The 17315-nt window shown below is 41.8% G+C and overlaps 1 protein-coding gene across 3 annotated transcripts; it reads right to left on the bottom strand.

Annotated features, from left to right (window-relative positions):
• Positions 1-1660: 1660 nt before the first annotated feature.
• PTGR1 (prostaglandin reductase 1) lies at positions 1661-14108 on the bottom strand. Of its 3 annotated transcripts, none has more exons than XM_062624288.1 (10): positions 14001-14108; positions 12024-12130; positions 10057-10102; positions 9293-9352; positions 7930-8097; positions 6972-7089; positions 6551-6706; positions 5272-5377; positions 4004-4122; positions 1661-2302 (listed from the first exon to the last, which is right to left on the bottom strand). In XM_062624288.1, exons 1-10 carry the CDS (start codon positions 14021-14023, stop codon positions 2192-2194), a joined length of 1014 nt encoding a protein of 337 aa, XP_062480272.1. In that variant the 5' UTR covers positions 14024-14108; the 3' UTR covers positions 1661-2191. The 3 variants fall into 3 exon arrangements, with proteins under 3 accessions (XP_062480272.1, XP_062480274.1, XP_062480273.1); XM_062624290.1 differs by lacking the exon at positions 14001-14108 and adding an exon at positions 13571-13589; XM_062624289.1 differs by lacking the exon at positions 14001-14108 and adding an exon at positions 13476-13564.
• Between the last annotated feature and the right edge of the window lie 3207 nt (positions 14109-17315).

Genomic DNA, 17315 nt, shown 5'->3' with positions numbered 1-17315 from the left:
TGTGGCAGACTATGGTGAACTTCTAAAGGCTGGTCCCCGCTGTGTCCTAAGCTCAGGCAGGTTATTGCCCCGAGTGCCAGCTTCAATTTGCTTAGGAACAGGACACAAAAGTTGCAATATTTATTAGACCGGAGCACCTCTAATATACAGCCTGTTTCATTTTGCATAGTCAGGCATAAGGCATCAAGTGGTTAAACCACTACTCTAGAAATAACACATACAAATGAGCTATTTAGCCCACAGAGGATGAAGCCTGCAGCTGTTTACATTTAAGACCGTTTTAAACTCCTTTTGCTTTCATCTATTACATCCTCAATGAACTGGGATCCTAAATGGCTTCAGAAATCCCACTGTCAAGCTTACTTGCTTGTGAAATGGCACAGACATGCCAGACCAGAAAAAAGCAGCACAAGAAAACCAGAGATGACTACAAGCACAGCCCCAGGACCACTGAGGAATGGGCATTGCACTCTGGACAAAGCCGACACCTTTGAAGATGCATGCAATGGAGGACTGCTGCAGTGCCAAAGGGAACCTAGCCACAGATAATCCCTTGCACACCTTCTGACAGCCTCTGGAACCACCAAGTGCTCACCCCTTCCCAGAAAGCCCTTAAGGTCAGATGCAGAGTGATAATGCCATTGGAAGGGTGATGGCAGCCAGCATTTTCTCACAGGCCTCGTGCAACTGGCTGGAGAACAGGCTGGACTGCACAGTACTGCCCAAAACTGACTCAGTATTTTAGGACTTGCAAGCCCTCTGAAAATGTCTTAGTAAAAAGCCACCAAACAACAGCAGACCTCGACACAGTGGTTCCAAAGCCTACTGACAATAAACTCCCTTTTCTGGTTTACCATTTTCCATGATGTGCAGCGGTATTAATTCACAGATCTTTCTCAGAGCCTGGCTGAAAAGCACAGCACTGGAGCTAACGCAAACTGGCAAGTAATTCTGCTCAGAAAACCCTATAAACAACCAGAAGCTCTCCTCTACTTGTGCCAAGATGCATTATTTCACCAGTGGCCAGTCAACCTGTATTTAAGGACAGTATTTTTTTTCAGTCCTCTTAGCAAGTATTAGTTGATCTACATCTTCAGCAAGTAAGTGACCTCTTCTTGTGGACAGACAAGAGCATCTAATCCTGACACTACAGAGACATTAAGGCCACTTAGGACACCTCTTCACAGATGAGACCTAAAAATTAACCAAGGAGTCCTCCACAGTGTTTGAAGATGGGCCACCATGACACTCAATACTTGTCTGTATTCCGTAACAAGTTCTTGTTCCCACTTTTTCAATACATCTAAGATATTTATTGTTGCTAATGCCTGTGTCTCCTTTACTCAGCATCATCTGGGTGCTGGACACCAATTTAGCACAGCTAGGGCCAGCATACTGATCTCATCTTCCATGACTGCCAGGCTGAACATCACAGCAAGGTCAACTCTAAGCTTGGTCACCAATGGCCAAATTACTCGAGAAAATAAGTGACCTATCCATCAGTTATCCATCAATAAGTGACCAATCCATCAATAAGATCACCTGTTCTGTGAGATCTACTGGCATAAATAAGTGCTTGTAATATCTTAGCCACTCTGTGTTAACTGCAAGGAAGAGAACAGGAGGGCATTCCACAAACAGAACTGTAACACGAGCAAAGTATTCATTAACAGATTTATTTTTTTAGTTTCCATATCTCAAAAGAACCAGGATACCTACATTTCCTTATGAAAGTTAAGAAAAGCCATCCATAGAGGAAGATGGGAACCCCCAGGTGCTATTAACCTGTTCTCTGCTCCATGATATTGATTTTTAAAAATCCCTCTTGCTGAGTTCTGGGCAAAATCAATGGTTAAACATAGTCATGATACATGCCATCAGCTCGCAAAGCTTTTGGCCTGTAGAAAGGAAAAGCAATTCTGACTCATAGAAAAGGTTCAAGTTTCTAGTAAATCTGTTAAAGCTCTGATGAAGTTCAGCTGTTTTAAGGCAATATTTTTGTGTAGCTTTGGGAAGCAGCTCTCAAGTTCTTCAAGAGCAAATCAACTGACATATACTTACATTTATTAGTCCAATTAACAGAAGTTATCGCCAAATGTCCAGCAAAAAGACTGAAACACACATTTCGATCAATGAGTTAAAAGCCCTTAACAGAATCATTCTCCTCTGCCAGTCCCCAGGAATGTGACCTTCAGACTTTTACAACAGCTTTTCCAAGATTTTCTCCTTTTAACATTCCAATGAAAGCTGCTGGCATGTTCTCAAATCCTTCAGTGACTTGTTCGTGGCACTTCACCTTTCCCTGTCAAAAGTAAGAAAGCAAATTGCTGAGTTTTCATTCACCAGCTGCCTAGTTTTTACCATCTCCAGGAGACTAAAGTGCAACCAAATTTCTTCCAGCTTGTATGTTTCATCTGAAACATGCAAGCTGGCATGCACCAGGGTAACTTCTCAAAAGCAGGTAGGCTGTTGTTAGGCTATTGTGAGGACCTGCTTTTCTTGCAAGACCTCCTACTTGGAGTTATAACAGGGAGCAAAAGGCACTACTATAAAAAACACACCAGGACAGATACAGTGCTCCTTGGTCCCCAAACAATGTACAGCTAGGGGATTATTTCCCCAAAGCAAGGCCTGTCTCTACCCTTAGGGAAGCATGGAATTGCAAATCCAAGTGATCAAAAGCCAAGCCATCCAAAATACTCAGTTAGAGCTTTTTAGGCTTTAGTGTTAAAACTCACAAGCTTTTCACAGCCATGAACCAAGTATTAAACTCAGCCTCCATTTAGAGAAGTAAAATTTAGCAAATTCCCTATGAAGTCCCTTTAAAGACAAGCTCCCAATTACATTAAAAACATCCATTCTTGACAGTAATTTCAGTGCACCACTACAATGGAAATCCCTGCTCATACTACAAATGAAAGAGGACTTCTGAATGAGAAATACAATCACAGAATGGTTTGGGTTGGAAGGAACCTTAAAGATCATCTAGTCCAACCCCCCTGCCCATGTCAGGGCAGGGACACCGTCCACTCAACCAGGTAGCTCAAAGCCCCATTCAACCTGGCCCTGAACACTGCCACGGATCCACAGTTTCTCTGGACAACATGCTCCAGTGCCTCACCACCCTCACAGTAAAGAATTTCTTCCTAATATCTAATCTAAATCTACCCTCTTTCAGTTTAAAGCCATTCCCCTTGTCTCATCATTACATGCCCTTGTAATGTCTCATCACTACATCCCCATGTCCCTCTCGAGCTTTTCTCTAGGCCCCCTTTAGGTACTGAAAGGCTTAGGGTCTGTCCAAAGCCTTTTCTTCCCCAGGGTGGACAAGCCCAACTCTCTCAGCCTATCTCCATAGGAGAGGTGCTCTGGCCCTCTGATCATCTTCATGTCCTCCTCTGGACTCACACTCCAGCAGGTCCATGTCTCTCTTGTGTTGAGTGCCCCAGAGCTGAATGCAGTACTGCAGGTGGGGTCTCACCACAGCAGAGGGGCAGGATCACCTCCCTCAACCTGCTGGTCACGCTACTTTTCATGCAGCCCAGAACACAGCTTAATGGGCTGCAAGTGCACACTGCCGGCTCACGTTGAGCTTCTCAGGAACCAACAACCCAAGTCCTTCTCCCTAGGGGTGCTCTCAATCCATTCTCTACCCAGTCTGTATTTGTTCTTGGAATGGGATAGAGGAATTACTCTAAAAAGGAAACTCTCCATTGCCACAGAAGTGTTTTGAATTACTCTGTCAGCATCCTTTTTCAAAGCTTACGTGTATTCTGGAATATATTTAAGTCTACAAGCTAATATTGCAGGTCTCAACAAAGCAGAAGGGATCAGGTATGTTCACTATGGTTTGACTGTCCCCAAAAGGTTCAAAGATCAAGTCAGGTGGAAGAAAAGTATCACGCTGGAGCCTCACCTCATCAGCTATGACAAGAGACCCCTTGCAAAGAGGGAAGCTATGGAGTGAGTACACCTAACAAAAACCTACACCTTCCTTCCTTACCTCCATGACCCACTTTAGCAGTGCCTTCAGACCTTCCTCCCAGCGGTTATTCCAGCTGGTCACAAGAAACCCTTCCATTTGAAGTTCTTTGAAGATCATTGGCATCTGCACATAAGGCCCTGCAAGAGAAAGGAATGAGCAAACCACCTGCAGTAAGTTTCATTTAAAATAAGAACCAATGCAGAAAGCAAGCTAGTAGCACATATAGAACACTGAATCACATCATTCCAAGCAGAGCCAACTGCTGTTTTTTCCAAACAGAATTTCCAGGACAAAAGACCAAGAATTCATGGACAGACAGCTTCCAGGAAACAGGCCTAATCTGTAAAGCTGTGGGGCTAAACACCCAATAGTTCTGAAAAGTTTCATTCTGCAGTGGCCTCAGCTTCACCTGAGGGGCTACAGGTAGATCCTGGAAATCCTGTTTTGGCAGCTTGTTTGATAGTTTGCCACGCTCTCATGTTCCTCTTAAGTATCAAAAAAGTTAAACACATTAAAAAAAAGTTCCCTCAGTCATAAAATGTGCAGCAGTGTCCCCACTCTCAAAAGCCTGTCCCATTTTTAAAGTGGTATGGCCAACTAAAGTCAGTCACTTGTCAAAGAGAATTCAGACCACGTATGTCTTCTGGAAGGCAAATTTGGAAAACCTAATGATATTGAAAGTGAATATTCATCTCAGCCTCATTTCCCAACAGTTTTACCGGTAGCTGAAATCCTACAAAACCAAAAAAATCCTCCCCCAAAATCCAAAACTAACACACCCCCCCCCAAAAAAAAAAACCACCCCAACAAATAAATAAATAAATAAATAAATAAATAAAAACCCAACAAACCAAACCAATAATCAACAACAAATCCCAACCCTAAACTGCCTCATTTAAACCTGAGGGATATCCATTCTGCTGTCTAAAAGTATGTACTGTGTAAATGGCATCATGCAACTACACCTGCCTTCTACTGATCTGTATCTGTTTAGAGCCTTGGGGAGTTCTGTTTTAAACAGTTTAGTCTCTCCTTCATTTCTAATCAGCTGATGTTCTCCATCTGATACAAGTGTGTACAAAGGAGTATGAGTGCACGTACACACAGTGTGTTAACACTCCCACCATCCCAGAGCAGTGGTTAGTTAGCTACCCAAATGTACAGACATGCATACACTCAAATAATATGCAGAAACAACCAATAAAACCTTAAGAGACTCCCATTACAACTTTCTCTCTACCATCACCAAACGAAATAGATTTAAACATGAGAAAGCAGGCCCACACCCTTCTGAGGCACAGAGTCATTGTACTGAGAGATGGCTCCGCAGACTGCAATCCTTCCGTATTTCTTCATCTGGTTGATAGCAACACTGGCAAATTCTCCACCCACCTACAGGATCCAAAGTGTGTACAGCATTAGAGACAATCCAATGTTAGGCACTGATTGCCAATCTTGCATTGTTGCACCAACAGGTTCAGTCAAGTGGTGGAGATGGAAGTTCCACTACTTCAAAAGCTCAGCAGCTGCAGAAATTCTTACAGTTAGTCAGCACCTATAGATGCAATCCCACTCTTGTAAAAATTAGTTATGAACACAGGGAATTTGTTTTAGTTCTGAGTTTGCTTCACAAAATTGGCAGGATCCTTTCTCCTGAGGGGCACATCTAGGGTTATTAGAAAGGACCACCTCTGCTTTTCATCCACACCATTCTGCACTTTTATCTCTTTACATCATGGTGACATAAAGTTTTTACCTCATGATTCTCTTGTGCTGTGCTCAGAAGCTTTTAATGGAGAAAAACTGTGAGAACATTTACTGCTGGGGATAGCTCTGCACGAAAGTTGGAAGTGAGAGAGAAGGAAGCAGACATGATCATAAAACTGATTTAAGACCTTAGCAGCACAAGACATGAAATTTGGAAGGGTAAGTAAGGCAAAGCAACCAGGAGCTCCTCCCACATGGGCAAGCACTTTGTCCTGACACCATGCATTCACAACTGCCAATGTGGGTGCTTTGCAATCCACACAGAATCACAAGGACCTCATCCCTGCATCAGCAGACAAAGTGCTGAGAGACAGACAAGGAACAATGATGCCTGCCCTTTTAAATCAGGTAGCTAGGCAGGCAGTTTTAGGTCAGTATCTCAGCTAATACTCCTGTGCCAGGTATTGTATTACCAGTTATAATGCACATGTTAGCTATGCTAAGAAATCAGAAAAGCCAGGGCTTGTTCTCTGGCTTGAAGGCAAACTGACATGGTTTGACTGCATCCTCACTGTGAAACTCTCTTAGCTTCCCAAACAAGATGGTCACATTCAAACAGCTAACTCAAACAGTCCACAGTCCATGTTAACTCTAGCTTTACTTGGGAGAGGTCAGAAACCCTCTACCGGTCACCCCGTAAGAGGAGTAAGCTCTTACGGAGACCATTTCTCAATTAGATGGAATTCAGTACCATGTTTCTGTTACAGTCTTCAATTAGATGTATAGAACATTGAATTCCTGCTATAGTTTAAGTCAAATGACAGTCTGCTCAGGGCAAGGCCCTCTCTCTGAACTCACGTTGTCAAAGAAACAGTCATAGCCATCAGGAGAGGCTTTACATAGTGCTTCATCCAGAGATGTAACAGTCTTGTAATTAAAGGCTTCATCAAAGCCTATTTTTTTCAGATAGGCAACCTTGTCATCTGAGCCAGCACAGCCAACAACTTTGCAACCCTGCAAGGAAAGGAGAGAAGCATTTCTAAACGTCTGCTCACAAGACAGGCTGACACAGAGTACTGGGCAGAGGGCTCACCCTAAAGGTAAGCCTATCATCACCATACAAGTTCCTAAGCTCTAGAAAACATTCAACTAGCTTTGATACGTATTCAGAGGCTTGTCCCATCTCAATACCTTACTGCAGGCATGCTTTCAGGGATGATTTCCCTCCTGATCATTCATTCTTCCCCTGTCTACCAGGTGAGCTTTCCAAGCAACTCACCCCAATCTTAGCAAGCTGACCCACCACAGAGCCCACAGCACCAGCTGCAGCATTAACCAGCACTGTCTCCCCTGGCTTCATCTTGCAGACCTCCAGCAGACCAAAGTATGCAGTGAGGCTATGAAGGAAAAGAAAGAATGTTCAGTAAGAAATAAAAGATGCCAGACAGAAGAGATGTGACTTGGCCACAGTGGACCAAAATATCATCACAAACAGAATAAGATTTTGTTTTCCTCATTCTTTATGAAATGCAAAAATTAACCCAACCTTCTTAATTTGTCTTTTTATGGCCATCCCAGGAAGAAAAACCAAACCCAGATACACTACAGGGAAACAGGATGCTGTGTCAGAACTCTACCTTAGATGAAAATAGCTTTCCTTACTAGCCAAAAGGAGAAACACAAAGAGAATGCTGTAAGGTGACAACTCAATTACCCACTGTAAGAAAGAGTAAATCCAAGCTAGACACAGGACAGTAGCCTGCTGGTATCTACCAGACTGAGGCAATGATTAAATGATACCCATCATATATCACATCAAAAAATGGTGGCAAAACTTGGCTGAACTGATGGGCACACTGCTCCTGATGACTGCTGTGCACAGCTATCATTCCTCAGTCAATAGTAATCTGTAGGAACTACTAAAGTTTAGATGAAGCTTTACTAAAAAGCACACTACAGACTGAAACAGATTCTTTCCAGCCTCTCCTGGATCCTCCTTCTACCTTATTGCAACTCCTTAAGGAAAGGCACCATAATCTGCAAGGCAAATCTCCTCCAACCTAGGGGACAGGCCAAATTTCAGGCCCTCTCAGGGAAAGGGCATCCCAAAGCACACATTTTTTACCAGAGTGAGTGGACAACATGCTGGTAAAACAAGACAAAGGACATACAGGCAGGCAGAAACATTCTGCCCAGCAAATTCCAGGGGATAGTTGCCTTTGCATGTCAAAACTCACCCTGGCATGCCAATCGTCCCAAGAGCTAGAGATACGGGGAGCGATTCTGGCCAACCAGAAGGAAGGGCTTGTAGGTCTTTCCCATCAGAGATGAAATGGGTTCTCCAGCCACTTTTAGCCACAACAAAGACCCCCACTGTGAAAGCAGGATTCTTGCTTTCTACAATCCTGTTTAGAAGAAAAAAGAAAAAAATGAAAAAAAGAATACCCTGTCAGGGACAAATCATTACTGGCTCTTCCCTCCTTTATTCCTATTGACCTGTCATGCAGCAGAAAAGAAATATTTCATATCAGGACATTTAGCTAGTACCCTTCACCACCAGACAGATACCAGGCAAGATGATTTTAGCCTCAGCCTTGCCCATAATTAATTGAATGTTCCCACATGGATGTAACTTTTTTAACACCAGTCCAGTATGAATTCAGGCTAGGCTAATGTGAGCTAGAAGACAGAAAAGAGGATGCTAGGATTAAACAGTGGAAAAGCAAGACGTTACAGATAGGCTGTAATAAGCAGTCCCCTTCTCAGACAATCTGCACCTCATTTAAATGTTGAAGATCCTGAAGATGGAACCTCTCGGAGTAACAAAACCAGACAGAAAGCAGTATCTAATAACAGGGAGAAATTCATACTTGTGGTGTCTCTATGCCAAATAAAAATTCAACTTTCTTAGCCCAACAAGAAAACTACATTGTGAAAGGGTAGGTAAGAAATAATGGGAACAGTTGGCCTTCTGTTCAGCAGACTTGGTTAATTTATCCCAGCCATCAGTGTTCCTGCAGAGAAACCAAGAGTCAAAGGCCACAGATTTTACTGAGCAGCAACTTATAGGCAGCACAGCAGGAAGACTGACAAAAGGAACATCTGTGTAGCTGAATTACCACAAGCTTGGGAAAGGATGGATTTAACCTTTAAATAAAAAAAAAATAAAAATGCAATTAGATAACCCTTTGGCTACAGCTGTGTCTTAGGCAACACTGAACTTTCTCAGCTGGAGCAGATAGCATGCATGGTTTTGGGAATGCAATTTTACTAGCACATCAGATTTTAAAATGTGAAGTTGACACTTACAGCAAGTACAGCGGTCAGTCCTTCATACCTCTGCTTGAAAAAAAAATCCTTTGAAAACTTTATCACCAGAAATAACATATAGATTGTGTCAGAGATCTAAATGATCTCCAAGAAGGTAAAAGAGGCTCTCAGAGGAAAAACACATTCCAACCAATTACAGACAAGAATACAGTTGCAGAAATACGTACACTCAAGTCAAGAATAGGTAATGAAGACTGCAGATGTCTCAGATGTCATTATATTCCTTCGAGATCTGCCATATGTAAGGATAGCAAGAACTGAAGATCTTACCTGGCAACCTGTGTGCCTATCATTATGTCCCCTTCCTTCATGACCCTTCGACTGTAAGGTCTGTAACACAGGCAGAGATGACTTACTGTAAACAACTTTTAATGATGTTCCACATATAGTAGTAGCACTGTCTGATTCAGAAAGAGATCATAAATAGTAAGCTGATGATCGCAAAGACTTTGCCATTGTAAAGACATAAATGGATGTTCTCCATAGCCAGCTACTTAGCATTCCATCTTGACCAAATACTGGGCTAGAGCATTGGTGATAAAATAGCGTGGTCCATCACTACAAGAAGGTTGGGACTGCAAAGAACTATCTCTGATACTAGGGTCTACCAGGCTTCTCCAAACTACCCAATCTCCCTGTGCTTGAACTATCACCTAGTAATGTGGGCATATCAGCAATTTTCTACTTAGAACATGTATCCTGAAGTACAAGGTTGCTAAGGTAAATGAAGCACCTACTGCAAAACAGCTGCAGTCTCATCTGACCCTTTTGCATTCCAGTAGAAGAGACAAGACAAGGAACAGCAGAATCCAAGAAAAGTCTAGGGCTGCAGCATTGTTATTGTAATGTCTCGCTAAATCTGGCACAGCTCTACATTGGGAGTCTTGTAATTTACACACTTTTTATAAAAAAAACACAGATGACATCTGGGGCTCTGACAACAGAGGCTACTCCTGGTACAATTTCTTTTGATGTTTAAGTGGGAGATAAATGAGGTAACCTTAGGCAGCAATTTAAAAATAAGAAAGACATACCTCATGTAAGGATCAACACTGAGAAACACTGATTCAAGCAGCAACTCTGTAACAAAAGACAAAGCAAATTCCTGGGCAACAGCAGTACAATAAAGCATGGTTTCCACAAGTCAGTCTTCCAACAAAGTGACAGGAATTCCTGACACCCCAAAACACACATACCCTGCCATCCTTTAGGGAAAAAGCTACCAGAAACAACCACTACATTCATTAGCTTTCTCTGGATTATCACTGTGCTGTTACAAAAACCACTTTATATAATATCTCTTCAGGAGGCTATCTTCTTTTCAACCCTGTTTATCTGCCTCCTTACTCTATAGATGGCTCAAGAGGCTAGACCCCCTAAGGAAGGCACCAGCTTACTTTCGACCCATATACAAAATGCCTTCCCATGATTCAACCAGAAGAGGGCAGTAAGAAACCCTGGCACAGGTCGAATATAAACACTGCTTTGCCGCCTTAATGGAAAGCCTCTGCTAGATTGCCTACTGCACACTAATGTCTCTAGTTTTTGGAAATTATACTGTTAAATTTTACATGCTCATTCACACAGCAGTTTTAGCTATTCCTCTCCACCCAATACTACTTTCCATTGCCTGTGCTGAAGTAGTCCAGCTAGTACAAGCTAGAAACATAGTCAGATATAAATATTTCCCCATTTCTCAGTGTGAGATTGAAGAACAGTCAAGGCCATGTAGCATAACAAGAAAGGCCCATCTCCCTTAGAAGTGTTACTCTAGTATAAAGTTATGCTCTTCTTGCTGTAGGGATTAAAATGGGAAGGAAGATACTATTCCATGTTCTTAAATACCCACAGGCACAAAATTTAGAAGTACACATGCTATGAAAAGACTTGAAAGCATATGTAAGAAGAAATCACCTTTCAAACCTTTAAGCTGTAAACGTAACTAATTCTTTGGTGCACCTTATGAACCGGGGTAAATTTTGTAAAGGACAAATGGTGGGTAAGGGTCAAGACAGCATCGTATGTGTCCATGTGAAGCCAAATCACTTGTGTCCATGTGAAGACAAAATCTAGGTTTATTCTTTAACCAAAAGCTCTTGCATAAAATGCTATGATATTCCCTACTCTTTTCAAAAGAGAGAAACACAGGATAAAACCTGTGCATTTTTTTCCTCTTTATTCACTTTCTCTTGCTGTCACAACAGGTCAAATGTAACAGATAAACACTAGCAATAAAATAGGTGTTAAATGCAGACAGAAGTCTTGCCTTTTTGCTTCTTAAAATGAAAGATCAGCCCGAACTGACTCCAGCCCCAAGGCCTTCCAGCCACAGATTCATTCTCACCCCAGTCACTCTGCTGTGCCCCAGCACTATCCTCAATTCCTTCCCTATCAGCATGAAAAACTCCAATGAAAGCCTGCATCTGGAGGCTATCTTCTTCAACATTCTCTAAAGGATTTTGCAAAATAGATTAAAATCTTTCACCAGTAAAAGCATGTTTAGGTTTTACTACAGTTAGCTCTTCATTTGCTCTGTGTCACAGTTCACTTCCCTCTTTCTAAATTAAACAAATACTGTTTCCTTGTGGCTGTTGGTTTTGAGGGCATATTGCTTCAGCAATTATCACTTCAGTAATTTTCTCCAGTAAGCCTTATTTGCAAACACATTAAAATGCTTTTGCCATCGGGCACTACATGTGATTAGGCAGTGTGAGACTGCGAAGAGCACACTGCAGCTGCAACATGATGGAGTTGGAAGAGCTCAGGCATTGATGTAAGAATGTTATCACAAGGCAGTGTGTTTTAAAAGTCACCAAACACAGCAGCATACATGTTCTTGAGCAACTGCCCTTCTCTGCTGAGGTACAGGGCTTGCCAAAAAGCATGACAACCCATTTTTGAAAATCTAAGCCAGAGAAACAAACAGTTGTGCAGATGCAAAGCCATTCCTCAGCAATCAGACAACCTCCAGAATAAGTAAAACCAGACAGCATCCACTTACCTCCATCCTTTAAGTTTGGCAGCTCTATCTTTTTCAGGTCGAAGTCGCTGGTTTGGGGGAAACCCTCAAAATGCTTCTTCAGAACCCATACCTTGGCAGTAACCATCCTGTGCGACAAACACCACAGCCAAAGAGTGCTTGTCAGAAACCTCCAAAGATGCTAGTCTGCTCAGAAGGGTCGTTTAGACTTTATGAATCCAAGCAGTATCTTGATAACATACCATTACACAAGACAGCCTCTGCTTCCATCCTGTGGAAGTTTTACTGGATCAAGAGAAAATCAGAAAAGCCCCCTCATCGCCCAACTAACCCAGAGTTTCCTGTGACCTGCCCAACCTCCCTGCCTGCTGGCAGCAAGCCCTGGTGCGGGAAGTCAGCCCCAGCAAGATGTACACCTCCCACTCTAACAAAATTGAAGAGGAAAAATCTAGTTTAAGGAGGAAAAAAAAAAAAAATCCTGTAAGGAAGAAAAATAAAACACTTAAACTTACTTTTTCCCCACTCAAATGGGATGAGTACTGAATCTAAACTTTTACAAGCTTGAATCAAAGTGCAAGTGAGAAATGCAAAGGTAAGACTTCTTTCCATGATGCCCCATGCATTGAAATGCTTCTCCAGTTGCCAAGCTTAGGGCTTGGAACTGGGAGAAACAGTCACCAGCATTTTCCATACACGATGGAAACAAACTAACGACTTGCATTTGTTTTACCATCACAATCCCTTTTTCCTTCTAGAAGCAAGCACATCAACACGGGCAAAGAAAGAGAAGTTTATACTTATGTTAGCGTAAGAACTGACACATAACCACCGGAATGGTTATATGAAGTGCTTTATTGCAGCGCTGGGAAACCAGGGGCACGCGCCCAAATCTGGATTCAACCCTGTTACATTGCGCTCGCAATTTATACACTAAAAATGTCATCACTAATACATATTCAATACAGATTACATCACTGACTAATACATATGCATCAAGGATTGCCACATCAGTCTATTATGACATCAGCCTCTTCTGCGCTTGTGCAGCCCCCCTCTGGTGGTCGTCCTGATGAAGTAAGGAGTCTTCCTCGGATGAAGTAAGAAGTCTTCCTCAGGTCATCCTCTTCACTTTTCTGTTTCTTGGACATGTCCCAACCATTATGTGGATGCCAGCATTCTCTTATTTTCACTTGACTACTCCTGGTACCTTCGTGAGTTCTGCTTTGGTAGAGTTTCACAATACTCCCCTCGATCCACCCATATACCCTTCCCCATATATGGCTATGTTAATTGCTTATCATTATAGCTACCATTGTAATATTTAGTTATAAAGTAACTAAGATACACAATAGCAGAATTTCAACTTGTTCTTAATACAAAAGAAACCCTCTACTGATTAACAGATTTTCAAATATAATCATCTTTTCTCTTTGTATTATTGTTTCAACACACAATTTCACCTATTACTAACATTTAGAGCAGACAGGTGGAAAACTGTCTTCTGCTGACAAGGCCAGTCAGTAACTTTCTGACCAACAGTCAATTGGCAGCTGGACTCTTGCAGTCACACCTCCAAAAAGAGAACATCTGCTTTTATCAACTGAGCAGGCACTGTCCTCCTTCCATTTCCCCAGGAGCAAGTGTAAACCTTTGTAAACCTGGCACAGGACACACCCAGCAGGATTCATCTTTCTCCTACTAAGATCTGAGATCATCCTTATAGACTGCTCAAATTCAGTGTCCAGACAGTTGCTGGAATGCTCTGCAATATGCCAAGCTAAATATACAAAACCCACAGTCCTAGAAACCACAAAATACTGCAGTCTGTAGACCAAGGCTATTCTCTGGAGCAGAAGCTTCTTCAAATCACATTTTATCAGCCAAGCCCTAAAATTCTAAAGAATCTTCTGCCACCGAGGAAAAAATATTTTATTAAAAATGAATATAAAATGAGTCATTCAATCCATCATTTAGCACAGCGAAATGATCCATACGTACACCACTCGTGTATGCTCTGACATCTTTACTATTCCCAGGGCACGCACCAAAGGATCAGAGCTCGTGTGGCTATGCCTTCTGTATGCTGGGATCTCTGTGCATTGCAGAGCCTCCTTAAGCAACAGTAGAAAGCTCTGGCATTTTGCCTCAATTGTGTTGCAATCGGGCATGTGTCAGGAGAGAAAACTTTGCTCAGGGGCCGTCTTCAGCTCCCATTTTTCTTGTGAAAGTATTCAAGTAGAATGTGAAGGGTGAGAAGTGTAAAGAGACCCACACTTAGCATCGCTTAACTACAAAAAAACCTGAAGACAAAATTACTGATTAGGAACAGAGACCTAATAAAAATAAGAAAAACTCTTTAAAGACTCACAGGAAAGGACCAGGGAGAACAGGGCAAGCTCTCCGTTTTCTGTGATGAGCCAGTGTTACTCAGGTACAATTTTTTAACTATATACCTACAACAGTTTCCTAGCGAGAAACAAACACAGCAGAGGTGAAGGGTTTCCTGCTTTGAGGGAACTACCCATATCGGGAGATGTAGGTCTTTCACAAAGTGAAAGAAATGTCATCAAGCTTATTGTCTAAGCATCTGTCATTAATTATGTCAGCAAGCAAAATCAGCATTCCTCATGTCCCACATACAATTACAAGAATCAGTGCCACAGAAAACTTATCTGCAGCAATTGCCATCTGACCTGCAAACATTAAAAGAACCAGGTGGCACTCCCCCGGAACTTCCCACTTCTCTCCACGGTTCATTTACTTTGGTGTCAACGGTACTTATCTGTACTTATCAGTAACAAAAGATGCTGCAACACTGAAGCAACAACAAAGTAAACTCAGGAAAGGGGCTTACAGGAGCAAAAGGAGTTCAGAGTAACACAAACGCAATCCCTCTCTCCAGCTTATACCCACAAGCACTTAGCATTGTGTCCTGCGTTCAGACACAGAGGCCCAAAGTGCTCCAGACAGGAACAACAAGGGAATGGGGAGAAGGAACAAGGGATGCTGGCTAGGCTGGCAGCCATGGGCCGATGTGCCATTTGTACCCCTATGAAAAATTTATCCTTTTTGTGATACACAGGTTTTTCAGCAGAGCAGTGACCCCTCCTACAAACAATATGGAAATATTAACTTCACTGAACATTTTTTATTACATTTAGGCCTAACTTTGGGAACAGGACAAATTTTCTGCTGACCTCTTCTCACCCTGCTTCAAGACTAGGGATATTTTATTCAGGCTGTAAAACAAAAAGCCCCAAACAGAACACAGCCACACGCTTGATGAATGGATTCACAAACTAATTTCCAGGTTAACAAACAAAGAATTATTTAGCATGTTTAGACATAAAATCATAAGAACTGGTAAGAACTATGTTGCTTAAGCATATTAAGGAACTCTGAAGCATAAACAGCAGTAATGCAAAATTTGTGGGGTCCAGTAGAAGCATTACTGGACAGCCATCATCCCAGCTCCAAGGGCAGTAACCACTGCCCTGAAAAGCTACTTTGTTATCAGTGGGTTTGAGTGATACATTTTCAGTATAAAGTGTTTCATAGACTATTAGAATCATTACAGCAAAAAGGCAGTAAAAACTTAAGGACAGTCCAATAACGTGATAAAAATATTATTTAAAAAATAATTCACGTCTAGCAATTCCCAGAAAAAAACAAAAACACCCCCCCCACACAAAAAAAAAAAAACCACAACAAAAAACCCAAAACAAAAAAACAACAGACCCAACAAACAAAACCACAAAAACAAAAAAATACAAAAAAAACCAAGGTGGTGCACTTCTGCCTGGTATTCTTATAAAAGAACCCTTAAAGGTTTTACTGAAATTGAAGTCCAAGGCAGCATTTATTCTGATGCTCGTCAAACTCTCCTTGTCCTTTGGACTAGGGCACCAAGTTATCCAAGAATAAAGGTGAAAACTGGGATCCCATAGTAGATACTAGCAACTGGAAAGGAAGGTCAGGTATAAAAGAGAGGGCAGAGAAGTCTGAAAAATTGAGGGAATCTGACTGGAAGCTGACAAACTGGTAGTGATACCTGAAATCTTGGAATCTTCACATTGAAGCAGAAGAGTATCAAAGCTCTCAAAGAAGCGTGAGTCAAAATAGCAAAGTTCACTTTCTGTAACTAACCCCAACTAACATTTGTAACTTGTGTGGCATGGTGTCCTAGCCTGGGTTTGACCAAATCTAACCTTGAGGACAAAATAGTCTCAGAAGTTGTCAGTTAAAAATAAGTTTAATTCAAATTTGGGGTTAGCTTAACAGTTCATCCTGCTGACAGTCACAATTAATTTGAAGATATGGCTGTGGTACTTGTTTCCTTTTACCTCCATCCTGAAGCAGGAACAGCTATGCTCCCAGCTGCACTGGAAGAAAAGGGTATGATCAAAGACGACTAAAATGTACCTCTCAGACATTATTAACTTGTAGATCAGCGCTAGGAAAAAAAAACAACAATCACCACAACAGCAAAATTGTTTGCGAAATCATCATCTCATCTACTCTCGTCCTCCAGAACCAATTTTGACAGTCTCCTGCAGCATTTCAAAGCAACCTGTCCGGCATCAGCACAAAGGACTCTCTAAATACTTAAAAAAAAAAACAAACTGAAAAGGATTTCTTGGCAGTAGAGAATGCCAAGAAAGTCATCACCCAGACTACTTTGGGTTTCTCCATCCATTACAGGATTACCCATTACCTGGGACTGAATATGGCCTCAAATCATGATGCTATCTGGCAATGAAGAAGTTAAGATTTTGTAAAGGACTATGTGTGTGAAAGGTTGAAATTCTTCAGTTTAGATTTTCATGTAGCAAGGAATAACAATGTTTCCTTAAAAGCTCACACACTCTGAGGTAGAAGACTAATTAATGAACCATCTGGATCAGAAGAAAAGTAACAGTTGATGGTCAGAAAGATTAGGAAGGCAGAAGGAATTTTGAAAAGCCTAGAAAAAGAGAAGATAACTCTCTTCCTAAAGGAACTTGCTTCATTATAATACTAAAAATCACACCCCCTGAGACCCTTGCCCACTGACACCCTTACTCATGGAACATGCATAGTGTGACAAATATATACCGTATCTTTAAGCAGAGACAAGAGCATGCAAGAGCAAATGACTGTAGATACAGACTGTTACATATATGGAAAACACTGTCTTACAGTGTTTGAAATGTGTGAAAGTGGATAGCTGGCAGGCTGAGCGTGTGATGGCTTCGTGGAATTACTACCTAGCACCCACCTCTGCACAGACATGAAATAAACGTTACTCTGTGTGTTAACTGGCCCTCTGCACAT

The sequence above is a fragment of the Pezoporus occidentalis genome, unplaced genomic scaffold (genome assembly GCF_034315485.1).
Source record: "Pezoporus occidentalis ecotype Australia unplaced genomic scaffold, CSIRO_AGI_Poc_V1 ctg264, whole genome shotgun sequence".
Taxonomy (NCBI): Eukaryota; Metazoa; Chordata; class Aves; order Psittaciformes; family Psittacidae; genus Pezoporus; species Pezoporus occidentalis.
Note: the sequence above shows the minus strand (reverse complement) of the source record. Positions and strands in the feature narration are given on the sequence as shown.

Coding starts and splice junctions, on each gene's coding strand:
- PTGR1 (XM_062624288.1), bottom strand. CDS start 14,023: ATGTCAGAGCATACACGAGTGGT. Junction 5,378..6,550: donor ATGACTGTTTCTTTGACAAC/GTGAGTTCAGAG, acceptor TGGATCCTGTAG/GTGGGTGGAGAATTTGCCAG. Junction 2,303..4,003: donor TGCTAAAGTGGGTCATGGAG/GTAAGGAAGGAA, acceptor TACTTTTGACAG/GGAAAGGTGAAGTGCCACGA.